Source organism: Myotis brandtii, unplaced genomic scaffold (genome assembly GCF_000412655.1).
Source record: "Myotis brandtii unplaced genomic scaffold, ASM41265v1 scaffold947, whole genome shotgun sequence".
In the NCBI taxonomy this organism is placed as follows: domain Eukaryota; kingdom Metazoa; phylum Chordata; class Mammalia; order Chiroptera; family Vespertilionidae; genus Myotis; species Myotis brandtii.
This window is the reverse complement of record NW_005371908.1, coordinates 45,423-67,894: the sequence shown is the minus strand read 5'-3', so window position 1 is coordinate 67,894 and position 22,472 is coordinate 45,423. Positions and strand designations below refer to the sequence as shown.

Below are 22,472 nucleotides of genomic sequence, written 5' to 3'. Positions count from 1 at the left end.
TATCTACTACACAAGGCCACTCTACCAATTCCAGGAGACATAGCAACTCTACCTAATACATAGAAACAAACACAGAGAAGCAGCCAAAATGTGCAAAGAAACATGTCACAAATGAAAGAAATGTAAGCAAGCAAACTACTGGATACAGAATTCAAAACCATGGTTATAAGGTTGCTCAAGAATCTTCATGAGACTTTCAAAAATCTTAGAATGTCAAGGACATGAAAAAGGACCAGTCAGAAATAAAGCATAAACTAACTGAAATAAGGAATTACTTACTGGGATTCAATAGTAGAGTAGAGGATTCGAGAATCAAATCAAGGATTTGGAATATAAGGAAGCAAAAAACACCCAATCAGAAGAACAACAACAACAAAAAGAATCCAAAAATATGAAGATAGAGTAAGGAGCCTCTGGGACAACATCAGGTGTTCCAACATTCGCATTACGGAGAGAGAGAGAGCAAGATATTGAAAACCTAGTTGAAGAAATAATGACAGAAAACTTTGCCTACCTGGTGAAAGAAATAGACTTACAAGTCCAGGAAGCACAGAGAATCCCAAAAAAGAGGAATCCAAAGAAGCCTACACCAAGACACATAATTAAAATGTCAAGGGCTAAAGACAAAGAATTTTAAAAGCAGCAAGAGAAAAGCAGTTAGTTACCTACAAGGGAGCGCCCATACAACTTGTCAGCTGATTTCTCAGCAGAAACTTTGCAGGCCAGAAGGGAGTAGCAAGAAATATCCAAAGTGATGAATAGCAAGCTGCAATCAACAAGATTACTCTACCCAGCAAAGCTATCGTTTAGAATTGAAGGTCAGATAAAGATCTTCACAGACAAGAAAAAGCTAAAGGAATTCATCACCACCAAACCAGTATTACATGAAATGTTGAAGGGTATTCTTTAAGAAGAGGAAGAAGGAGAAGAAGAGGAAGAGATACAAATTATGAACAATAAAATGGCAACAAATATATATCTATCAACAATAGAATCTAAAAATCAAAATAAATGAACAAGAAATCTAATGAACAAAATAAACTGGTGAGTAAAATAGAGTCAGAGGAAGCATTGGACAGACTGACGAATCTCAGAGGAAAAGGGGCGGGGGGGCGGTGGAGAGTGGTAGGAAGAGATTAACCAAATACCTTAACTATAGACACAGATAGTAAGGTGGTGAAGGGGCGGGGCAGGAATTGGGTGAAGGGAGGCAAAGGGGGGGAAAATAGGGGGACATCTGTAATACTCTCAACAATAAAGATTTTCTTTTTTTTAATTTTTTAAAAAATATATTTTATTGATTTTTTCATAGAGAGGAAGGGAGAGGGATAGAGAGTTAGAAACATCGATGAGAGAGAATCATTGATCAGCTGCCTCCTGCATACTCCCCACTGGGGATGTGCCCGCAACCAAGGTACCTGCCCTTGACGGGAATCGAACCCAGGACCCTTCAGTCTGCAGGCCGACACTCTATCCACTGAGCCAAACCGGTTAGGGCCAACAATAAAGATCTTAAAGAAATAAAATACGTGGATACACAAATTGTAGAATATTATTCAGTCATGTAAAAGGAAGGAGACCTGGCCGGTCTTGCTCAGTTAATTGGGTGACATCCTGTGCACCAGGAGGTTTCCTGTTCCATTTCCGGTCAGAGCACATGGCTGGGCTAGGTTTTCAATCCCAAGTAGGGGGTGTACAGGAAGCATCCTATCAGTGTTGCGGCCTCACATTGATGTTTCTTTCCAGAAACCAATAAAAACTCTTCTTTAGCCTTGGCTGGTATTTCAGTAGTTAGAACACCAACCTGGGCACTGCAGGGTTGCGGGTTCAGTTCCCAGTCAAGGGCATGAACCTGGTTGCAGTTTGTTCTCTGTCCTGGTCAGGGCATATGCTGGATGCAACCAATCAATGTGTCTCTCTCACATTGGTGTTTTCTCTCTCTTTCTCTCTCTCTCTCCCCTCTCTCTCTCTCTCTCTCTCTCTCCACCCCTCCTTCTTTTCTACTCTATCTAAAAGCAACGGACAAATATCAGGAGAAGAGTAATACAAAAACAAAACAAACAAAACTATTCTTTAAAAAAAAAAAAAGGAAGGAAATTTTGATATATGCTACCAATATGAATGGACTTTGAAAACATTATCCTAAGTGAAATGAGCCAAACATGTGGCTTAATGGTTGAGTGTCAACCCATGAACCAGGAAGTCATGGTTAGATTCCAGGTCAGGGCATATTCCTGGGTTGCGAGCTCGGTCCCCTATAGAGGATGTGCAGGAAAGAGGCAGCCGATCAATGATTCTCTCTCATCATTGATGTTTCTCTCTCTCCTTCTCCCTTTCTCTCTCTGTAACCAATAACATATTAAGGGAAAAAAAAGAAATGAGCCAACCATAAAAGAAATAATGCAAGAATCCATTTACATAATTTGCCTAGCATAGGCTAATTCATAGAGACTGAAAATGGAATAGAATTTACCAGGGGCTGAGGAGGAGAGGATGGGGAGCTATTATTTAATGTATACAGGATTTGCATTAAAGTTTTGGGTAAAGACAGTGATGGTGATTACACGACATTGTGAATGTATTTAATGCCATGGAATTATCCATGTTACATACAGCTAAAGTGATAAGTATTAGGTATGTTTTAACACAGTGAAAAATATCAGTGTTTTAAAATGTTAGGTATATTTGTGTGGATCTGTTTCTGCGTCCTCTCTGGTTACTGATCTATGTGTTTATCCACACTCCTGATTACTGTAGCTGTCTTTTAGGCCTTTATATTAGAGACAGTGAGTCCTCCCACTTTATTCATCTTTTTCAAAATGGAGCTGTTCTAGGGCCTGGGCCTGGCAGTTTTGGAGCTCCTCTCAGGCTCCCTTGTGTGGAAAATGGCACTATGGTTTACCCAGCTTCAGAGTCACCCTTGGCACCTGCCTTGTCCTCAGTCCCCTCATCAACGAGCCTTGCTTTTTCTTGGCAGACATAGCTCTGTCTGTCCTCCTCTCTTCATGTCCAACCTTCCTGACTACCTTCATCAGTTGCTGGAGCAGTGATGCGCTCTTGTCACTTGTCCTCACACCTCTCTGGCCCCCTTAGTTCCGTCCTCCACAGACAAGGCAGCCAGAGTTACGTCTTCCAAATGCAGGCCCTCTGGCTCACCCATGGCCTGGCTCCACCACACCCCTGTCCCTCCAGCCTGTGAGTCTCAGCTGAATTTCACATTTAATTTGTGTGATTTTTGACTCTAAGCCCCACAGGGCAAGGACCATGCTGCACCCCCTCCCCAGCCTGTGCAGCACATGGTGGACACGCATTGGACTTCTATTGGTGGAATCCATGAATGTGGGAAGGAAGCTGCATGCTGCTGGAGCTGATGATTGGAGGAGGAGTGTGTTGGGAAATGAGACCGAGAGGTGGCAAGAGCCTGGGGAACCTGGGGAGGAGGTAGCTTTAGCTGTGCTGGCCACAGTAAGTAAGGTGAGGGACATCAGGTTTACAAAGCTCTCCCTGACCATGCAGAGAAATAGGCAATGACTTAGAAGAGATACTCAGCAGAAAAGGAATTCTGACTCTTGTGAAAGTATGTGCAGCCTGCTAAGCAGAAAAAAGCAGATGACAACTAGGCTGAGGGGACAACTTCACCTATCTGACTGGCAAGGAGTTGTGAGGCCCTCACACTGGACAACTTGGCAGTGCTGAGCTTTGCCTGCAGTTCCACTTCTAGACATTTGACCCACAGGCACACCTGTGAAATGACATCTGTACGTGGTTGTCATTGCTGCACTGTTTGTAAAAGCTCAAGGCTGGAAACCACCAAGGCTGGAAACCACCGGTGGTGGCTGGTTCAAGGCACCTTGGCCCTTCCATGCAGGGCTGCGCTTTGCGGAGATCAAGGCATGGAAAGACTAAGATATACTGTATGTATTTTTTCTATTAAGTTATAATAAGGTTTTTATTAATAAACAAAATAGATAAACTATAAATAATATAAGTAAATATAATAACATTTTAAAATAATATAAATTGTTAGTATACATGCTGGAAAGTGAATAAAGCATAAAGACATAGCATAACCAATTATTATAAAGGGAAGACCTACATAGCCCCTGCCTCCCCAGGCCCTCCCGCCCCAGTGGCAGCCCCTTCCCTGACTTTCGAGGCAGTCACGGCCTTGCTTTTCTCTTTGGTTTTACCCCCTCTGTATAGGTCCCTAAACAGTGTATTTCATTTTGTATGGTTTCAGACTTTTTCTGGACAAAATCCTAGGATGTGTTTTATGTCTCACTTGTTTTGTTAGCATCATTTTGCTATTCGTGCACATGCAGCTATGGTCATTCCTTGTCACTCTTGTGTACTATTCCATGCAGCCAGTAGATCACACTTGATTATCCATTTCCTGTGGATGAGCATTTGCATTGTTCCCAGTCTCTGGCAGATTCAGATTGTGCTTCTTGAACCTTCCCATACGTGTCCCTGGAGCCCAAGGGCCAAATTTTGCGTGGTAGCTCCCAGGGGAGCGCTGGCCAGGTCCCAAGTGTGTGTCTTCACCTTTACTAGATGCTGCCGAACTCCTCCTGGTGCCAGCAGCACAGGAGAACCAAGAAGTGTTCTTAAAAAAAGCAGGTGCAGAATAGTCTATGTGGTATGCTGCCATTTAAAGGGTGTGTCAGTGTAAGTGTGTACCCGCATACATACGTGCATTTGTCGGCTCTCTCAGAAAGGACAAAAAACCCACTAGAGGTTGTTTCCGGGGCCAAGCTAGGACAGGGCAGGAGGCCATCCTGTCACTGCTTACCCTCTGGTGCCATTGGCTTTTGAACCATGTGTCTGCATTATAAAGAGACAGACACTGAGATGGAAAGAAAGAAAGGGCAGAGATGAAGCCCAAATGTGTCAGAATGTTAATAGTTGGGAATCTGAGTAGTAGATTTTATGGGGGTTCACTGGTTTAGTCTCTATTTTGAGGTATGTTTAAAAAGTTTGCCGAGCCGGTTTGGCTCAGTGGATAGAGCGTCGGCCTGCGGACTCAAGGGTCCCAGGTTCGATTCCGGTCAAGGGCATGTACCTTGGTTGCGGGCACATCCCCGGTAGGGGGCGTGCAGGAGGCAGCTGATCAATCTCTCTCATCGATGTTTCTAGCTCTCTGTCCCTCTTCCTTCTTCTCTGTAAAAAATCAATAAAATATATTTTTAAAAAAAAGTTTATAATAAAATCTGTTCCAGTGTGAGAGGATCTTCGATGACCTCTCCTGGCCCCTGAGGCCTATCACCAGAACCTCTTGTTTCCAATGAGACTTCTAGAGGCTTGGTGCACCCTACTTCCTTCCTTCCCCTTCTCTCCTCTGTGCCTCCCCTTAGGAACTCGCTCCCCTTTGCTGGCCACTACTCGCTTCCCCCACCAGAGCCCAAACCAGCCTATCCAGTTTGGGGAGGTTAGAGGAGCCGCCTCCCTTGGCTCATGTCTGGGTGGCTGCCTGACAGGTGCTCCACCCTGGTGGGGGAGGGAGTGGCCTGGGATCTGGGACTTCTGGGATCCCCTGCCTACCCTGCTGTAGCCCTGGGAGCCTCTGGCTTACTGAACAGGTGATGGACAGGAGGGGGTTTGAGGGATTTCCAGGCCCTCCTGGTCTGAGTGATGGGAGTCCTGTGGGAGTTGGCCACTGTAGGGGAATGGGAATGACTCAGGTTTCTGTCCCCCTGTCTGCCTGGGCTGCTCACTGTTCTCACTGGGCTCACCAGCAACTGGGCATTTGTCCTGGACCCAGCCACCTACTCGAACCCGTTCCCTGTCACTCACAGGACCCTTCAGTGAGGAAGCCCAGGGCAGGGAGTTTTGTCTAGTTTGTTCATTGCTGAGTTCTCAGGGCCTCCAACAGGCCTGCCTGGTATGTGCTAGGAGCTCAGCCCATGTGTGAACCAGTGGGGGAGACAGACATTCAGAGACAGTGACAGCCGGGAGTGGTAGCACTGGGATAAGGCCCAGAGGGGGCACCTGACCCAGCCTAGCGTGTCAGGAGGGCATCCTGCAGGAGCAGCCCGTGGTAGGCTCCAAAGGGTGAACAGGGATGAACCTAATAGCTGCCCCCTGCCCCCAAGTCCTCTATCATGGGTGAGACAGACAGAAACAAACAAATTGCACACCAGGAACTCTGACCTGGGCCAGCGAAGGCTTTGTAGAGGAAGCGAGATCTAAGGGCAACGGGTGTGAGGTAGGGCAGCACGGCCCCTTCTTAATCCCCCTCTCTGAGTGTCTTTTTCTCCTGTTCTGGAATGGGGGTTCTGAACAAGTTAGCCTGCTGCTCAGAAAAGCTGGTTTAGGGCACAGGCACTGGGACAGGTGGCAGGCACCCAACTTCCCTGCCTCAGTTTCCTCTCATGTAAATGGGCCAGATAAAGTACTTGTCCATTGAAGGCAGCAGTGAGGTAAAATGACTTAATGTGTGTCAAGGCTAAGAGTAGAGCCACTTATTTTCAGGAGGGTTAGTCACATCCTGGAAGACAGAGCCAGCATGGCACAGCCCTTTCTTTCTCCCCATTCCCACCATCCATATCTCCCTCTCAGCCCTACACCTAGAGATGGCGATGTGGGGGTTTCACCATGAACTGGATCTTCCCCTTCTGGTTAGGCTGCAAGTCTCAGGCCCGTCCTCATGCATGAGTGGGGCAGAGCTAGAGAGGCTACCTCGTTGTCTTTTCTCGAAGCTCTTGCTGGACTCACAGCCTGGAAGTGGGGGGAGCAGAGAATACATCCAGCCCCAGATCTCCAGCCACCCCTCCATATCAGAGCCCCATCCCTCTGTCCTGCCCCCAGCCTGGATCATTGTTTCAAACCTAGCTGCCCGCCAGCTGCTCTTAGGCACTGTGCAGCACTGCTTGCTTCCCTAACCCCTGGCATCTAGCCTACCATGGGGAACGAGGTGGGGGTGTGGGAGTGCTAGTGGGGTACTGGCCCTCTGAAGCAAGGGCTGTGGTTGGAGTCTCCTCTGCCTGTGTCCCTGCCTAACCCCTCCCTCTGCCGGACATTGTGGTGATGGTGATGTGGCCCAGGCTCTCCAGACTCAGCTCCGCCTCCCTCTATCTCTCCCTCCCATTCTCCCCCTCCCTCCTCCTGTGGGCTGGAGCCACAGGGAGCTCAACTTCTGCCAGGGCAGGGCAGCGTCACCACCCACTGCCAGGGAGGCTGGGGCACAAAGCCCAGCCAGCTCTCCTTGGTGGGTGCGTGTGTCGGAGAGCCAGGGGAGCCCCCTTGGTACCTGCTCCCTGCTCTCCCAGCTGGAAGCCTCTGTCTGTGCCTCACCCCAATGAGGATGGCCCAGGACCCAGGGAAGAGGATGGTGGAGGTGAGCTGGCCCTGGCCTCAGGCAGGAGGGGAGGATAAGGAAGGGCTGCGCTGGGTGTGAAGAGGGTAGTCCTGCTGCCTGGTCACCTGAGCCAGTGTGAGCATGTGATCAAGGGGCCACACCTTTACTGGGCCCAGGAGCAGGGTTCCTGTGTTGGTGGCAGGTGTCTTTGCTGGGTCTTACCACATGTCTCAGTTCAGGTCCCTGAGCACGTCAGTGGGAGCGCCTTCCTGGGGTCTGGTTTGCATGGGGTGGTTCTGAGGGGCTGTGCCTCTCTAGGTGACTGACCCTGGAGTTGGCCGTGGCTGTGCCTGGGTCTGCCATGGGGACTCACTGCATAGTGTGTGTGGATCTGGGCTTGTGTGGGTCTGTGGTCTAACTCTGTCTTGGGGAATGTTCCTGGTGTGTGTATGGGGTCCTGGGTCTGCCTTTCTAGGGAAGTCCAGCATTATGATGCATCTGTGGGATTGTGTGTGTGCATGCATGCGCCTGTGTTTCTGGCTGGTGGCCCTGGTCTGTATCGTCTGTGCCATTGGCATGTGTCTGTGGCTCTCTTTCAGGAATGCCTGCACCTCTGGGATGTGTGTGGGTCTTTATAGTGGGTTTGGAGGGGTCCTGGGTGCATGGGTGCTTCAGGGACCTGGCTGTGACTGTCCTAGTGTCTGACCCTTCCATGCTGAGAGCTTCCTCTGAGCCAGCCCCACTTTAAGACTGCTTCCCCCACCTTCTCCCATGATGCCTCACATTTCCTTTGGACTTGCTCTGTGGGTGCCCATATCCGAGAGGCAGGAGCTGAGGCTCAGGGTGTGATGTCCCTTCCCATACTCAGGCTCTACAGCCGCTGCCTCTGTGGAGTTGGCATGACTGCTGCTGGTTCTGGCTGCTCAGGGAGTTTTCTGTACGACCATGGTGTGTGTTCCTGTGCGTCTGTGGTTGTGTAGCTGGATGTTTATGCTGAGTCTGTGATATGGTCTCTGTGGATGACTGTGCTTCTGTGTCTAGGGAGTGTGTGTGTGTCAGGGAGTTGCATGGGAGGGGAGGGCTTGAGTTCCGGGGACCTGGGAGGACTCCAGAGCCTCTTTTCTGCCTGTACCCTCTCCCTCCTTCCTGCCCTGCCTTAGGGAAGAATGAATGAAGTCTAATCTGATTTCCCCGTCCCTGCGGACTCACCCACACTCAGGTTTGCTGTGGCATTCATTCCCACCCTGGGCACCTCTGGGGGGAGAGGGATACCAACAGAGCCCTTTGTGTCTGTGCCCTCTTGTGCCTGGCCAGGAGGGCAGGGGTATTCGAGGCTGGGGCTGCCAGAGGAGCTAACTGGCCTCCCTTGAACCTCTGAGCACCAGCCTGGGCCCAGCTGGGTAAAGGAAGTGGCATCTTTTCATTCAACCACAGTCAGAGCTGTGCCCCCCCCCCTCCCCGCCTTTGCTGGGCAGGGCTGGGCACACAGGGTGGCTGAGATGGCCCCAAGCCCTGTCCTCTTGGAGGCTCCCAGTCCAGCGGGAGAGGCAGATGTGTCCTCAGACAGTGGCCGCCCATTACACTCCCCCACTCCAGCCCTAGAGAAGGTAAGACTTAACAGAGATAGTAAGACTGGCACATTTGCTCTGGCAGGAGAGGAACTTGCCCAGCATCCTCTTTTATTTATTTGTCCCTGATTCATTCAGCAGCAGCAGCAGCAGCAACAACAATGGCAATAAGTATTAATAACAGCAGCTAACGTAGTGAGGACCCATGGGTGCCATGCACTCTTTTAAATGTCATCTCATTCTATTGTCTAGACATTCCTGGGACATAAGAGACTTGTTCACCTCCGTTTGCAGATGAGGACATTGAGGCCCAGAGAGGTTGAGTCACTTGCTCAGAGACACACAGCTTGGCGGTGGTGGAGCTGGTATCTGAGCCTGGGCAGTCTGCTCTTAGCCACCAACTGCCTGCTGAGCGCTTGTACTGGCACAATCTGTATGAAGGCCTGGTGGGGGAGAATGGCACTGTGTCTGGCCAGAATTCAGAGAGCAGGGCTGCTTCTCACTCCCCAGACTGCTGACTCCAGGCTCTGCTTCCCAAGACCAGGGTGAACCCAGATAGATCTATGTGCTTCTGTGGGCTTTCACCCGCTGGGGGAGACTCATGGATTTCCAGCAGCATCCTCCACTCTATGACTTGCCTCTTGTCTGTAGCCCAAATATGCTGCCCCCTTCCTCAGATTTCCAGCTTAGGCCACATGGCTGGGGCAGGCCTCCCTGTGGTGGGGAGGACCTGGGATGGACTCCCAATGGGTGCTTCTTGTGTTTGGGACACACACCTGGTTATTTACTAAATAGCCAGCTTCACTAGGACTTGGGCCCCAGTTTCTTCTCAGGCATCAGGTCAGACTTCCAGACAGTGTGGGATGGGCCTTGGGGCTCCTATCTGCCCTCTGCCCCCAACACCCTTCCCTGCCTCTCCTCAGGGTCTGGACTCATCACACTGGCAAGGGCATCACTCCTTGTCCACTGATATTTACTGAGTGCCTACTGTGTGCTCGGGTCCTACTCTGGATGGCAGGGACACAGCAAGAACAAGACAAAGGCCCCTGTTCTCCGGGAGCCGACATTGTACTGGGGGGAGAGGTGATGCCAGGTAGTAATAAAAGCCATGGAGAAATTGTGAGAGGGGGTCAGGGGAGGCCTCTCTGAGGCAGTTTTATTTACACTAAGACCTGAATGTCAAGAAAGGGTGAGCCATGCAGCTCTGGGCAGAGAAAATAGTAGGTGCAAAGGCCCTAAGGCTGGAACAAGATTCCTATGTCTAAAACGAAAGACGAGACACCAGTGTGGTTGGAGTAAAGTGAGGGGAGGAGACAAGGTCCTGAGGTTGGAGGGCCCACTGGGCAGTGCCATGTTAAGTCACAGTTTGAGCCAAGGTGGAAGGCCTTGTCGAGTTTTATTTGTTTAACATTTTTTCAGATTCCCTCCTAACCAAGGCAGCCTTTCTGATCCTGATTCTGGTTATCACTCATGGAATTGTCTCTGTCCTGGTTCTTATCCCTTAAACCTCTGGGGTCTGTTGTCTGGAATGGAGGCACTGGCTAGAGCCAGGGCCACTGGGAAGCAGGAGGCTGAGGAGGCATCAACAAGGCCTCTCGGTCAGAATGGGCGCTTCTGTGACCTGGTGCTGGGCAGCCCCGTGCAGTGACTTCCCCTCTCTGGGCCTGTTTCCAGGTCTGGGAAACAGGAAGGAAGAGGACTCCATACCCACCCACCCAGGAACTATTTGGAAGGCTCATCGTGGCCCGGTCTGCATGCCTGGCATAGGCTCAGGCCAGAGTCAGCATCGAAGCATGTCTGTGTCCTCTCTATCCACCCAGCTGCCTCTAAGGGGTGACCTGTTCTAGGTGCTGAGATCCGGTCATGACCAACCAAAATGTGGTTCCCACCTGTGTGGAGCCACAGGAGATAACAATAGACACACTCATAACCGTATAACAAATTAGGTGATACTAAGGGCCAGCAGAGAGTGGACCAAGTGCCAGAATGTGCCAGGTGTTTGCGGGATGTGTTGATGGGCAAGACCAGACCATGCCCCTGCCCCCGGGGAGCTCACACTCCAACTATTACTAAAGTTGTATCATCCGTCCTTGGCAAGTCCTACCAACTCGACCTTTATAGCGAGCCTGGAACCTGCCCACTGCTTCCGCTTCCACCATCCCCATGTGGCCTCCCGCTGGACCCTCAAGCCTCCTCTTCCCCGGTTCCCTGCTCCAGTCCCAACTCCAGGGTCTGTGCTTCTCGCACAGCGTCAGGCCTTGTCTCTCCCCTGCCAGATCTTTCTGTGCCTCCATCTCACTCAGGAAAAAGCCAGTGTCCTCCCCCGTGGTTCACAAGTTCCTACTCAATCTGCCCCCACCGCCTGCCTGCCCTCCTCTTTCATCACGTGCTCTCTCGCTGCCCAGGCCCCAGCCACTTAGACTGACTTCTACTCTTTGACTGACTTAGTCTGACTTCTACTCTTTGTCCATATCAGGCATGTTCCTACCTCAGGACATTTGCCCTGGCTGTTCTTGCTGCCCAGTGCTCTCCTCCAGGTACCCACATGGCTCCCCCTTCCCTCCCTATTCAGGTCCCTCCTCAAGTGTCACCTTCTCAGCAAGGCCCTCCCAGACCTCATTGAAAATTCTAACCTCCCCTTACCCTCCTGATCCATTTCATTTTCTTCTCATCACTTATCTGACTTATTAGCTGTTTTTCGGATTTATCTCATCTGTTGACAGTCTCCTTACCCCTAAACGGTGAGCTCTGTCGGGGCAGGGATGTTTCTGGCTGTTCAGGCCACTGCTGTCGGCCCTGCCTTGCCTGGTAGATATCAGCTCTTAGTAGACAGTGATGTTTGGATAGTGGGTTCGTGAGTGTCATGGGGTCATTGTGGGTAGAGTAGGTGTTTGACAAGGAGGGGGGCATGTGTCAGTCACAGGTATGTGAGGATTTCTTGGAGGAACTAGGCTCATGGGGAGAAGCTTGAGTGATTTGGATGGGGGACAGCAAGAGCTGAGGAAGGGTGGGGAGGTGGGAATGGCATGGGATGTTAAGAGGGGCAGTGAGGAGCTTGCTGTCAGCTAGAAGGTAAACTGGCTTTTCCCTCCATTGTCAGAACACAGCCCAGAGAGGTAGGCAGTAAACTGAGGTAGGGAGAGGTTTCCTGGAGCTGGTAGGTAAAGATCACGGCAGAAGGGTGAGCAGGAGCCAGTGGTGGAAGCCCTGAGTGCAGCTGGGGACAGTGAGTACTTCATAGTCCCCTTCCTGGTTTGGGTTTCAGTTTGGTGAAGATGTTGTGATCCCAGTCACATCCCCTCTCTGCCCCTGGGCCCCTGGGTTCCAGCTGGGTCAGCTCCCTTCACTACCAGGGGAGCAGCTTTATACAGAGCCTGCAGCGGGGAGGGAGTAGGAGGTGCGCACACACACCCAGACAGCTTTGTCACACAGTGGCTCTTGCTCTTCTGCCTGTTTCCTCTCATGAAAGGTCAGAGGGTAGAACAAGCCAGTGTGACTGGAAAACCTGAAACTTTTGGTAGGACAGGTTGAAAACTGCCTGTTCCACATGAGAAATGATGTAATTGAAAAGATTTTTTAAAATTGAAACAAACATTTTAGAGTAGGATGCAAAAATGTGTCTGCATTCTTGGGATCAAACACTGGACTTCAGAGGGGTCTGTGTCCTGGCTGGTGGCTGCGGGCTTCATGCTGTCCTCTTCATTCTGTCTGAGCGCACTGGTTCACCCTCTGCCTCTGGGCTCCAGGGCTTTCTCTGCCAGTGTCATAGTCTGCCTGTGCAGAGGCTGAGACACGAGAACAGGAAAGTAATGTAGTGGGTACAGATGAATCTGTGGGCCCAACCATGTTGCAGGCATTGGGGTACAGTGGGGAGCAATTGGATGACAGGCCCTGCTCTCATGGAGCAGACAGTCTAGTAGGTGAGACAGACACTGAAGAATTACACACACACACACACACACACACACACACACACACAATGTATGGAAATGCAATGAGGAAAAACAAAGCAAAGAAAGGGGGCATAGAGAGTGACAGGACAGGAACAGGGACATTTGAGCAGAGATGTGGGTGGAGGGAAGGAGAGAGAGAGCCATGTGCAAATCAGTGAGAAGTAAGTTCCAGCAGGTAGCAACCACCAGTGCAAAGGCCCTGAGGTGGGAGCATTTCTAGGGTGTGAAGAATAGTGAGGAAGCCCATGTAGCTGGGGTAGAGTGAGCAAGGGGGTGTGAAGAAGGACAAAGGGGAGAAGTGATGGGCCTTGTGGGTTACCGGGAGGAGTCTTTGTGGGCCAAAGTAGGATTTAAGGATGTTGACTCTGGAGTGACTAGGACTGTCTCCCAACCTCAGTTCTGCTGGATGCCCTTAGTGCAGGATTTCACTTTGTGAGCCTCAGTTTCCACATCTTCAAAATGGGCATGAGAATAACCACTTCACTGAGATTGTGAGCTCAGCATCAGCATCTGTGCAGGGTTGTGAGGTCCTCTGGTGTTGATGGGAGTGTAAATACTGGGGCTGAGCCTCAGCGAGCCACATGTGGTGGTAGGGACTGGCTTTCAGACACCTTTTCCGCTGCAGCCTGTCACACCAAAGGCCTGTGGGAAAGGGGATAAGGAATCACGGGGGAGGGGAGGCAGCTGCCCCACTTGTGCTGCCTCTTGCTATCCCTGGGGGCCAGGGCCAGACAGGTCAGATAGGAAGTAGGGACCCTCCCCCTGAGAAAGGTTCAGGGCAGGAGAAGAAGGACAAGATGTTGGTGGGGAGAGGGGAGGATGCCAGGACCTACCACAAGATGATAATGATGATGATGATAGCATGGCTGCAGCCTGGCTGGTATACCTCAGTGGTTGAACATTGACCCATGAACCAAGAGTTCACTGATTCGATTCCCGGTCAGGGCACATGCCCAGGTTGCAGGCTCAATCCTCAACAGGGGGTGTACAGGAGGCAGCTGGACAATATTTCTCTCTCATCAATGTTTCTATCTCTCTATCCCTCGCCCTTCCTCTCTCTCTAAAAATCAATAAAAACATGTAAAAATTAATTTACAAAATAGCATGGCTGCAATCCTCAGGGGCAGAATAGGCAGCTAAGAGCTTGGACTTTGGTGTCCAACTCTCTGGGTTCAAAGCCTGGGTGCCCTGGACAAGGGGCTCATCTCTGAACCTCGGGGTCCCCATCTGTGAATTGGGGATAATAAGAGTGCCTCTCTCAGAGGTTACTATGAGGATGGAGTGGGATTAGGCACAGAGAGCATCAAGCAGGGCCCAGCACATAAAAATCTCCCAAGAAGCAGCTGCTGCTAATTTCGAGAACTGGGTTGGACAGGCCTGAAATCTCATGTCCACGCTGCTACTAAACTGTGTAACCTGGCGAGGGGGTATGTCCTCATCCTCTCTATGCCTTGTGTTTTATTGTCTTTTGTTTTTTCACCTGTAACCGGGGTCAGGTCTGTAGCCTGGGTCAGGTGTGCAGATTAAATGAGGGACTCTGGCCCTAACCACTTTGGCTCAGTGGATAGAACGTTGGCCTGCGGACTAAAGGGTCCCAGGTTCGATTCCGGTCAAGGGCATGTACCTTGGTTGCGGGCACATCCCCAGTAGGGGGTGTGCAGGTGGCAGCTGATCGATGTTTCTCTCTCATCGATGTTTCTAACTCTCTATCCCTATCCCTTCCTCTCTGTAAAAAATCAATAAAATATATTTAAAAAAAATAAATGAGGGACTCTGGGTTGAGTGCTTAGAAGAGGGGCTAGAACCCAGCAGGTGCGCAGTAAGTGTGGGTGGCCTCTCTAAAGGGCACACTTCCTTCCTATGTGCAGTTCCTAGGGGCCTGGCCATCAGTGCCTATGCTCTCTGTGACTCCTTATAGAACTCCAGGAGCTGTCATAGCCCACTTTTACAGGAGGAAACTGAGGCACAGAGTGGCTGAGCTGCCAGTGCAGGGCCACACAGTGAGCTCCCAAGGTGGGTTGGCTCATGCTGTTTCACGGGCACAGAAAATGAAGTGGCACAGTGTGTAGCAATAGAGCCCGGGTTTGGGCCCTGGGCTGACTGACTCCTAAGTTCCAAGCTTGTCTGGGAATCCCAGCATCCCCCATTCCTGGTGCAGGCCCCTACCTTTAAGTGGCAGCTCCTCTCCTTTTTCTTCTGAGGCCCCCATAAGGTCAGGAGCTTGGGGACTTAGTGGGAAGCGGGGCGTGGTAAAGGAGCCAGCTGTGCTTGGAGCGGCCCCAGGGTGGGGCTCCCGCCGCCTGATCATTATAAACATGGTCAGTTCCTCTGTTTGTCCTGCCCTCCATGTGGTGCCAGAGGGAAGGGGTGGCCCCAGGCAAATATCCGGAGGTGTGCCCCTCTACCCCCTTCCCCTGTGGGGTCACTGCTGCACTGTGCAGCGGTGGCTTGGCGGTTTATAGGTGGGTGTTCTGGGTTGGCTGCCCCATGTGCCAGGCTGCTGCCTGCCCACCCATCTGGATCCTGAGCTCCCTCTCCTCGGTTAGTAAGGGGTCATGTGGCTAACCCTCTCCTGTGAGGCCTAGGCTGGGAGATGGAGGATGGGCAGAGCAAAGAGTGAGAAAGGCCAAGGGGAAAAATGAGGCTAGGTCTGGGGCCAAAGGGGGTTACAGCTGGGAAGACAGTGCAGAGGTGATAGGATATAGGGCAAAGATCTGGGGTGACAGAGCAGGGAAGATGGGAGAGGGTCGGGTGTAGGGTGTAGTGTGGGTCAGGGTCACCAATGGGAGTCTGGGAGGGAGGGCTGGACAGTGTTCAGAGGCCTGGAATGGGGGAGACACTGAAGGGGCTCCTGGTTTGGTTGGGGCTATAGAAGGGGCTGAGGCAGAGGCAGAGGCAGAAGCAAAGAGACCCCCTCCCTGACCAGGGCTGTCCCACCCCATATCTAGACAGCTAGGGTCCCTGGAGCATGGAGGACAGTGCCCTGGCTGGGGGAGCTCGGCCCAGATCTGATTCTGGCCACCTGCTGGCCAAGAGGCCCAGACCAGTTGAGACAGGTTAGCTGCTGGGTTCCTGCCCACCTCCCTCCACTGCCAAACCGGTTCTCCTGGAGGCTGCCCATTGATGGTCCTTCCTCTGAGCAAGGGGTGGCAGCCTATTTGGCCTCACCTTACAGAGCTGCTCCCACAGGAAAGGAGCAGCTCTCTCATGGGAGGAGAGCCAGGGGCTGAAGAGGCCACATCCCAGACATGCTTCTGAGCGTCTTCATAGGTCATAAGACTCACTGAGCTTGTGACTGACCCTGTGCCAGGCACTGGGAAGCTAGCCATGAACCAGACAAAATCCCCACCTGGGTGTTTCCTCTCATCCTTAGATATAAGCTCACAAGCACCTCCTCTGGGAATCCTCCCTTATTTCCACCCTGCCATTCCTCCATCTGGGTCTGGTGCTCCCTGACCCAGTCCCTGCCACTCTGGGCTGTCAGAAGCTGTCTCTATCACCGCTGTGTCCCTAATACCAACCAGCACAGGCTGGGCACAAAGGAAGGAGTTATTACTGAATGAGTGGGTGAATAAATGAATGGATGAGTAAAAGACGTTTTGTTCCCGTTTTACAGATGAGTAACCCGAAGCCCCAAGAGGAGATGGCACCTGCCCAAGGGCACTTCTAGCACAGCCAGTGTCACACCAGGTCTGTGGGCTCCGGGGCTCGGGTGTGGGACAGGGGAGCCAGACCTGAGTCCCCCTCCCTCAGGCACTGCTAGAAGTAATCCTAACCATCAACATCGTAAATGAGGACAGGCCCTCCTTCTGTGCCCAGCTCTGTTTGTATTAACTCATTTAATTCTCACAGCAGTCCTAAGGAGGTTGGTCTAAGCACAGAGAAGTGAAGTCACTTACCCAAGGTCACACAGAGCAAGTGGCAGAGAGAGTTTTACTCTCTGGGCATCTTGCTCCTTCCCATTATTTCTCTGGTCTCCCTGTGGGACTCCACCATCAGGTGTCTCCCCTTTGGCCCCTTTGGATGTTTTGTTTGTTTGTTAATCCTCACCCAAGGATATTTTCCCATTGATTTTTAGAGAGAGTGGAAGGGAGGAGGAGAGACAGAAAGGGAGAAATACCATGTGAGAGAGACAGGGAGACACATTGATTGGTTGCCTCCTGCATACGCCCCAACCAGGGCTGGAGATCGAGCCCACAACCGAGGTATGTACCCTTGACTGGAATTAAACCTGGGACCCTTCAGTCCAGAGGCCTACCCTCTGTCCACTGAGCCAACTGGCTAGGGCTGTCTCCTTTGTTTGTTTGTTTGTTTTTAAATATATATACACACACACACACACTATATATATATATATATATATATACACACTATGATTTCAGAGTATATATATATATACACACTATATTTTATTGATTTCAGAGAGGAAGGGAGAGGGGCAAGAGAGAGAGAAACATCAGTGATGAGAGAGAATCATTGATCGGCTGCCTCCTGCATGTCCCCTACTGGGGATGGAGCCCACAACCTGGGCATGTGCTGTTGACTGGAATCGAACCCAGGACCCTTCAGTCTACAGGCTGATGCTCTATCTAATGAGCCAAACCAGCCAGGTTTTTTTAATCAACTTTCATTTACACTGTGCCTGGTACTATTCTGAATACCTGACTGGAGACCCCACACCCTAAAAACAGGGACTGTGTTGTCTGTGAGTATCTGTTATGATGTGGGTCTTCCCAAATGTGTGATCTTGGTGAGGAGCTTCCCTCCTCTGGGCTGCAGTCTCCTCCTCCGTGGAGCGGGAGTGGAGCAGCAGGCTGCCTAGGCATGGCGAGGCTCAGTGACCATTTGTTGAACAAGTAACCAGAGGGGTGTAGTGTTCCTGGCCCAGAGTCTAGGCTGGGAAAGCGTGATGGTTGTGACCAGGCCGTTAGGAACGGTCATGAGCACACTGTGTGCCAGACACTGTGCCACGCATGGGGGTGGGACATAGGGAGCCTGGGCAGAGGAGACCTGGCCTACAGCACTGATACTCTAGTGATGGGGCTGTAGACGCTAAACTAGTAAACACAGGAATAAACAGCACAATTTCTAGAAATTAAACGTGCTATGAAATGGAGCGTGGGCCTCTTTTACTTGGGGTAGTCAGGAAAGGATTCACCAAGGACTCTGAGACCTGAAGGAGGGGAGGGAGGGAGCCATGTATGGATACTGGGGAAGAGTATCCCATGAAGGGGGCAAGAGGGGAGGGAGGGAGCCATGTATGGATACTGGGGAAGGCCCTGAGGTTAAAAAGCCAGTGTGAGCAAGGGGAGATACAAGCCGAGAGGTGATGGGCAGGCCATGTGGGGTGGATCATAGGGACGACTTGGCTTCCCCCCTGAGTGAGATGGCAGGACCAGAGAAGCAGGGAGAAACGGGCAGGTTCTGGTGAGTGGCCCCCTCCTCCAGGCCTGCCGCAGGAGCCCACGTCTGCGCCCTCCTGGTACTAAGAGCCTTGGCGCCATGTTTGGGAAGAAGAAGAAGCGGGTAGAGATCTCGGCACCATCCAACTTCGAGCACCGCGTGCACACTGGCTTCGACCAGCATGAGCAGAAGTTCACGGGGCTGCCCCGCCAATGGCAGAGCCTGATCGAGGAGTCAGCTCGTCGGCCCAAGCCCCTCATCGACCCTGCCTGCATCACTTCCATCCGGCATGAGGCCCCCAAGGTATACTGGCACCCCCACCTTGCCTGACCCTCGCCAACCCCACAGAGGGACCCCAATCCTTAACCCCACACTTGACCCTTTGGCCAACATCTCCTCGCTGACCCCCATCCTTTATGACTTCCAAATACACGCCCCAACCCTCCACACTCATCCTCACCCCCAGTGCTGCCCTTTCATCCACCCCTTTACCCACTGACGCCTTACCTAGCCTCCAGCCCTGAGAACCCCACACTTACCTTGATCCCTCCAACAGTCCCTTCATACCAGCTCCTAAGCTGTGCTCTCCCAGAGCCTCACATCTAGAGCTCTGTTCCTGACCCCAGTGCCATCCATAACTTGTCCTTGGGTCTTTACAGAGCTCCCATGGCAGTGGGGGGTGAGGGGGGAGGGCAGACCTATTCCCAGATGGTGAGCCCCCTTAAGTGGTCAGGGCTGGGCTGGGGAAGCCCAGAGAAGAGGCCTGATCCAGGCCTGGGGTTCAGACCCACTTCTCAGAGGGGACACCTGAGCTAAGCCCTGAGGACTGAGGAAGAGGAGGAGTCCTGGGCAGATGGTGAGCAGCAGGGCTTCTAGTGGAGGAAGAGGCCCGTGTGAACCTTGGGGATTGGGGCTTGGGATTGCCAGCAAACGAGCAGAGCTGGGATTGGTTCATCATGCTCTTTTTTAAAAATATATTTTTTTATTGATTTTTTTACAGAGAGGAAGGGAGAGGGATAGAGAGTTAGAAACATCGATGAGAGAGAAACATTGATCAGCCGCCTCCTGCACACCCCCCACTGGGGATGTCCCCGCAACCGCACCAAGGTACATGCCCTTGACTGGAATTGAACCTGGGACCCTTCAGTCCACAGGCCGACGCTCTATCCACTGAGCCAAACCAGTCAGGGCAAAAGGCTCATGCTCTTAATCCCTTTCCTGCCTCCATGGTTCAGGTGCTCTGGCATGGCCTGCAGTGAGGCCGGCCTGGTGGCATGGACTTTATCCCAAGGGCAGTGGGAACAGGAAGGGCCTCGGGCCAGGGGAACGAATCAGGGCTGTTCCAGGAGTGGAGGTGGGTGTAGCAGGCTCAGCGCCCGGGACCAGGCTTGCAGATGACTCATCCTCTCCAGTTGCCCAACCCAGCCTGGCAGGAGGAGGCCCCAGGTCAGTGAGGTGGGTGTAGACACAAGTGTGGACACTCTCCCACCAGGGTCTCAGTCTGGGGGCCCACTGAAGTGTTCCTGTGTCCCACGCAGGATGCTTCTGAATATTTTGAATTGTTTGTCACCTCTTATAAAGTGAGAGATTTCATGTCCAAACTTCTGTTTCTGGCTTCTCCTGACTGATCAGCTGAGGCTGAGTGGTAGCTGCCTCCAGAGGCAGGGCACTGGCTCCTCTGAGGTACAGGCCCCACCTGGGCCACCAGGAAGAAGAGGCACCTTGTCTTAATTCACACAAAGGTGCCACACAGGCTAGCACTGTCCTGGGGCCCCTGTATGTTTGCTGCCCAGTCCTCCCAGGCCCTTCCTCCCTCCCCCAGGCACTTCTGACCCTAAAGCCTGACCAGCTGTCTGCCAGGCTTCCGGGCTGGCAGCCAAGGCCCAGCAGAGGCAGGGGCAAGCCCCATAGGTGGGTTTTGTGGGATCAGTGTTTTCTGCACAGTAGAGGCAATTCTGACTTTGGGCTATCTGGCAGCCCTGGGCCCATGTCCCTGTGTGTCCGTGGTTGACAGCACAGAAGTGGGGGCCATATTCTCTGCTTTCCACAGCCTCCACTCAGCTCCCCTCACTCCCTCACGGTTCAGCAAATGTTTATTGAGTGCCTTCTGCAGACCCACACTGCTCTAGGTGTTCACATTTAGCAAGAGCAGAAACAGGAAGACCCAATCGCTGCTCGCACACACATTGCACCTGGGGAGCTGTAGGTGTGTTTATATCCACTGGTTTTATGTACTTTATTTTTTTAATAAATATATTGTATTGATTTCAGAGAGGAAGGGAGAGGGAGAGATAGAAACATCAGTGGTGAGAGAGAATCATTGATCAGCTGTCTCCTACACGCCCCCTGCTGGGGATCGAGCTCGCAACCTGGGCATGCGCCCTTAACCGGAATTGAACCCGGACCCTTCAGTTCGCAGGCCGATGCTCTATCTCCTGAGCCAACCCAGCTAGGGCTCCACTGGTTTTAAGTGCTCTAAAGAAAAGGCAGGGAAGAGGGTCAGGGAGTGTTAGGGGCTGGCATTTTAGATGGCTGCTCAGCAAAAGCCTCCCTCTGAGAAGCTGAGTTTCCAGCAAAGACCTGAGGAGAGGAGGGAGGGAGCCATGGCATACTTGGGGGAAGATGTTCCAGGCAGAATGAACAGCCAGTGCAAAGGCCCTGAGGTAGGAGCTGCCTTTGTACTTGAGGAGCAGTGAGGCCCATGTGCCTGGAGCTAAGTGGGGGACAGGGAACCCTGGAGACTGTTTCTCAAAGAGGGAGCCAGGACCTGGATGAGGGTGGTGCCCACGGAGAGGGTGAGCACTGGGTGGATTTGGGACACACGCTCCACCCATCCCCCATCGGCATTCTCATTGCCATCCCCGCTCCTGGGGTACTCTTTCCCTCTATGTTGGGCCCAATCCTTTTTGACTCTCCCTATACCCAACCCTTGGCTTCCAGGGGAACAGAGAATGTGTTTTTGGGGTTAACAACACTGGCAGGCTGCAGGGGAGGAAGCACCAAGCTGTGCCCTGGCCCCAGCATCCTGTAATTTGCAGCTCTCCAAGGCTGATTATGGAGTGGTGTGGCCTCTGCCCTCCCCCTTCACCCACAGGCCCCCCCCCCCCCCAAGCCAGGAGAGCAGGAGGCAGGAGGGTGCTTCAGCTAGCTTCCGGCTGGGGGTGGGGCGGAGGCAGCCTGACTGAGGGGAGGTTACTCCTGAAGCCCTCCCCCTGCAACTGACTTCTCTGTGTGGGGGTGGGGGAAGGGTGCTGCGGGGCCTCCCTGGTGCTGCCCCCATCTGCCCAGCCCCATCATCACCCATAGCATTTCTTCATTTGTCTCTGTCTTGTCTCTGTGTGTGTTGTATTGTCCTGTCCTTGTGTGTTGGTTACATATCCTTTGTCCCCCTCCTACTTGCCCGGCCCCTCTCCCACCACTGCCCTGGATCCTGGACCCCAGACCATCGTGCGGGGCAGCAAAGGTGCCAAGGATGGGGCCCTCACGCTGCTACTGGACGAGTTTGAGAACATGTCAGTGACACGCTCCAATTCCCTGAGGAGAGACAGCCCGCCGCCGCCACCCACTCGTGCCCGCCAAGAAAATGGGATGCCCTCGGAGCAGGCTGCCATAGCCAGAGGGGGCCCAGAGAAGGCGGGCAGCCAAAGCCGGGTTGCTGGTCACCGTGAGGGGAGTGGCAGCAGTGGTGACAAGCGGCGGGTGGGGCCGGAGAAGAAGCCAAAGTCTTCCAGGGAGGGCTCAGGGGGGCCCCAGGAATCCTCCCGGGACAAGCGACCCCTCTCTGGGCCTGACGTCAGCACCCCCCAGCCTGCTGGTGTGGCCAGTGGGACGAAAGTGGCTGCTGGCCGGCCCTTTAACACATACCCGCGGGCCGACACGGATCATCCATCCCGGGGCACCCAGGTAACTGATCCCCCACCCCAAGACCCCGTATGTCTCCTTCCCCAAAGCTTTTCCTATCCCCACCCACCCACTCCAACCTGTGCCCAGCCCACTGTGCATCTCCATCCTGACACCATGTGTCTGTGCCACAGCCGGGCCCCTGTCCTGCTCAGGAGAGCAGAGCTGGCCCCTGTTCCCTCCACTGACAGCCTCCTCTCCTTTCTGTTTCAGGGGGAGCCTCACAACATGGCCCCCAATGGGCCATCAGTGGGGGCCCTGGCTGTCCCCCAGTCCTCTTCCTCCCGGCCTCCCACCCGAGCTCGGGGCCCCCCCAGCCCTGGAGTGCTGGGCCCCCATGCCTCCGAGCCC

At 52.6% G+C, this 22,472-nt stretch overlaps 1 protein-coding gene across 7 annotated transcripts in view; it reads left to right on the top strand.

Annotated features, from left to right (window-relative positions):
• PAK4 (p21 protein (Cdc42/Rac)-activated kinase 4) overlaps positions 1-22,472 on the top strand; it is a 66,882-nt gene that overhangs the window by 23,035 nt on the left and 21,375 nt on the right. For 4 of the 7 annotated variants that reach the window (XR_001360562.1, XM_014533140.1, XM_014533136.1 and 1 more), the window contains exons 2-5: positions 16,435-16,508; positions 18,267-18,524; positions 21,663-22,124; positions 22,335-22,472. Coding sequence is in view for 6 of the 7 variants with exons in the window: in XM_014533140.1 (XP_014388626.1) it covers positions 18,321-18,524; positions 21,663-22,124; positions 22,335-22,472 (804 nt within the window). In the remaining variant the exon portion in view is untranslated. Of the gene's footprint in view, positions 1-7,124; positions 7,337-16,434; positions 16,509-18,266; positions 18,525-21,662; positions 22,125-22,334 lie in introns of those variants that run through there. The other 3 variants (XM_014533137.1, XM_014533139.1, XM_014533141.1) reach the window with 3 other exon arrangements.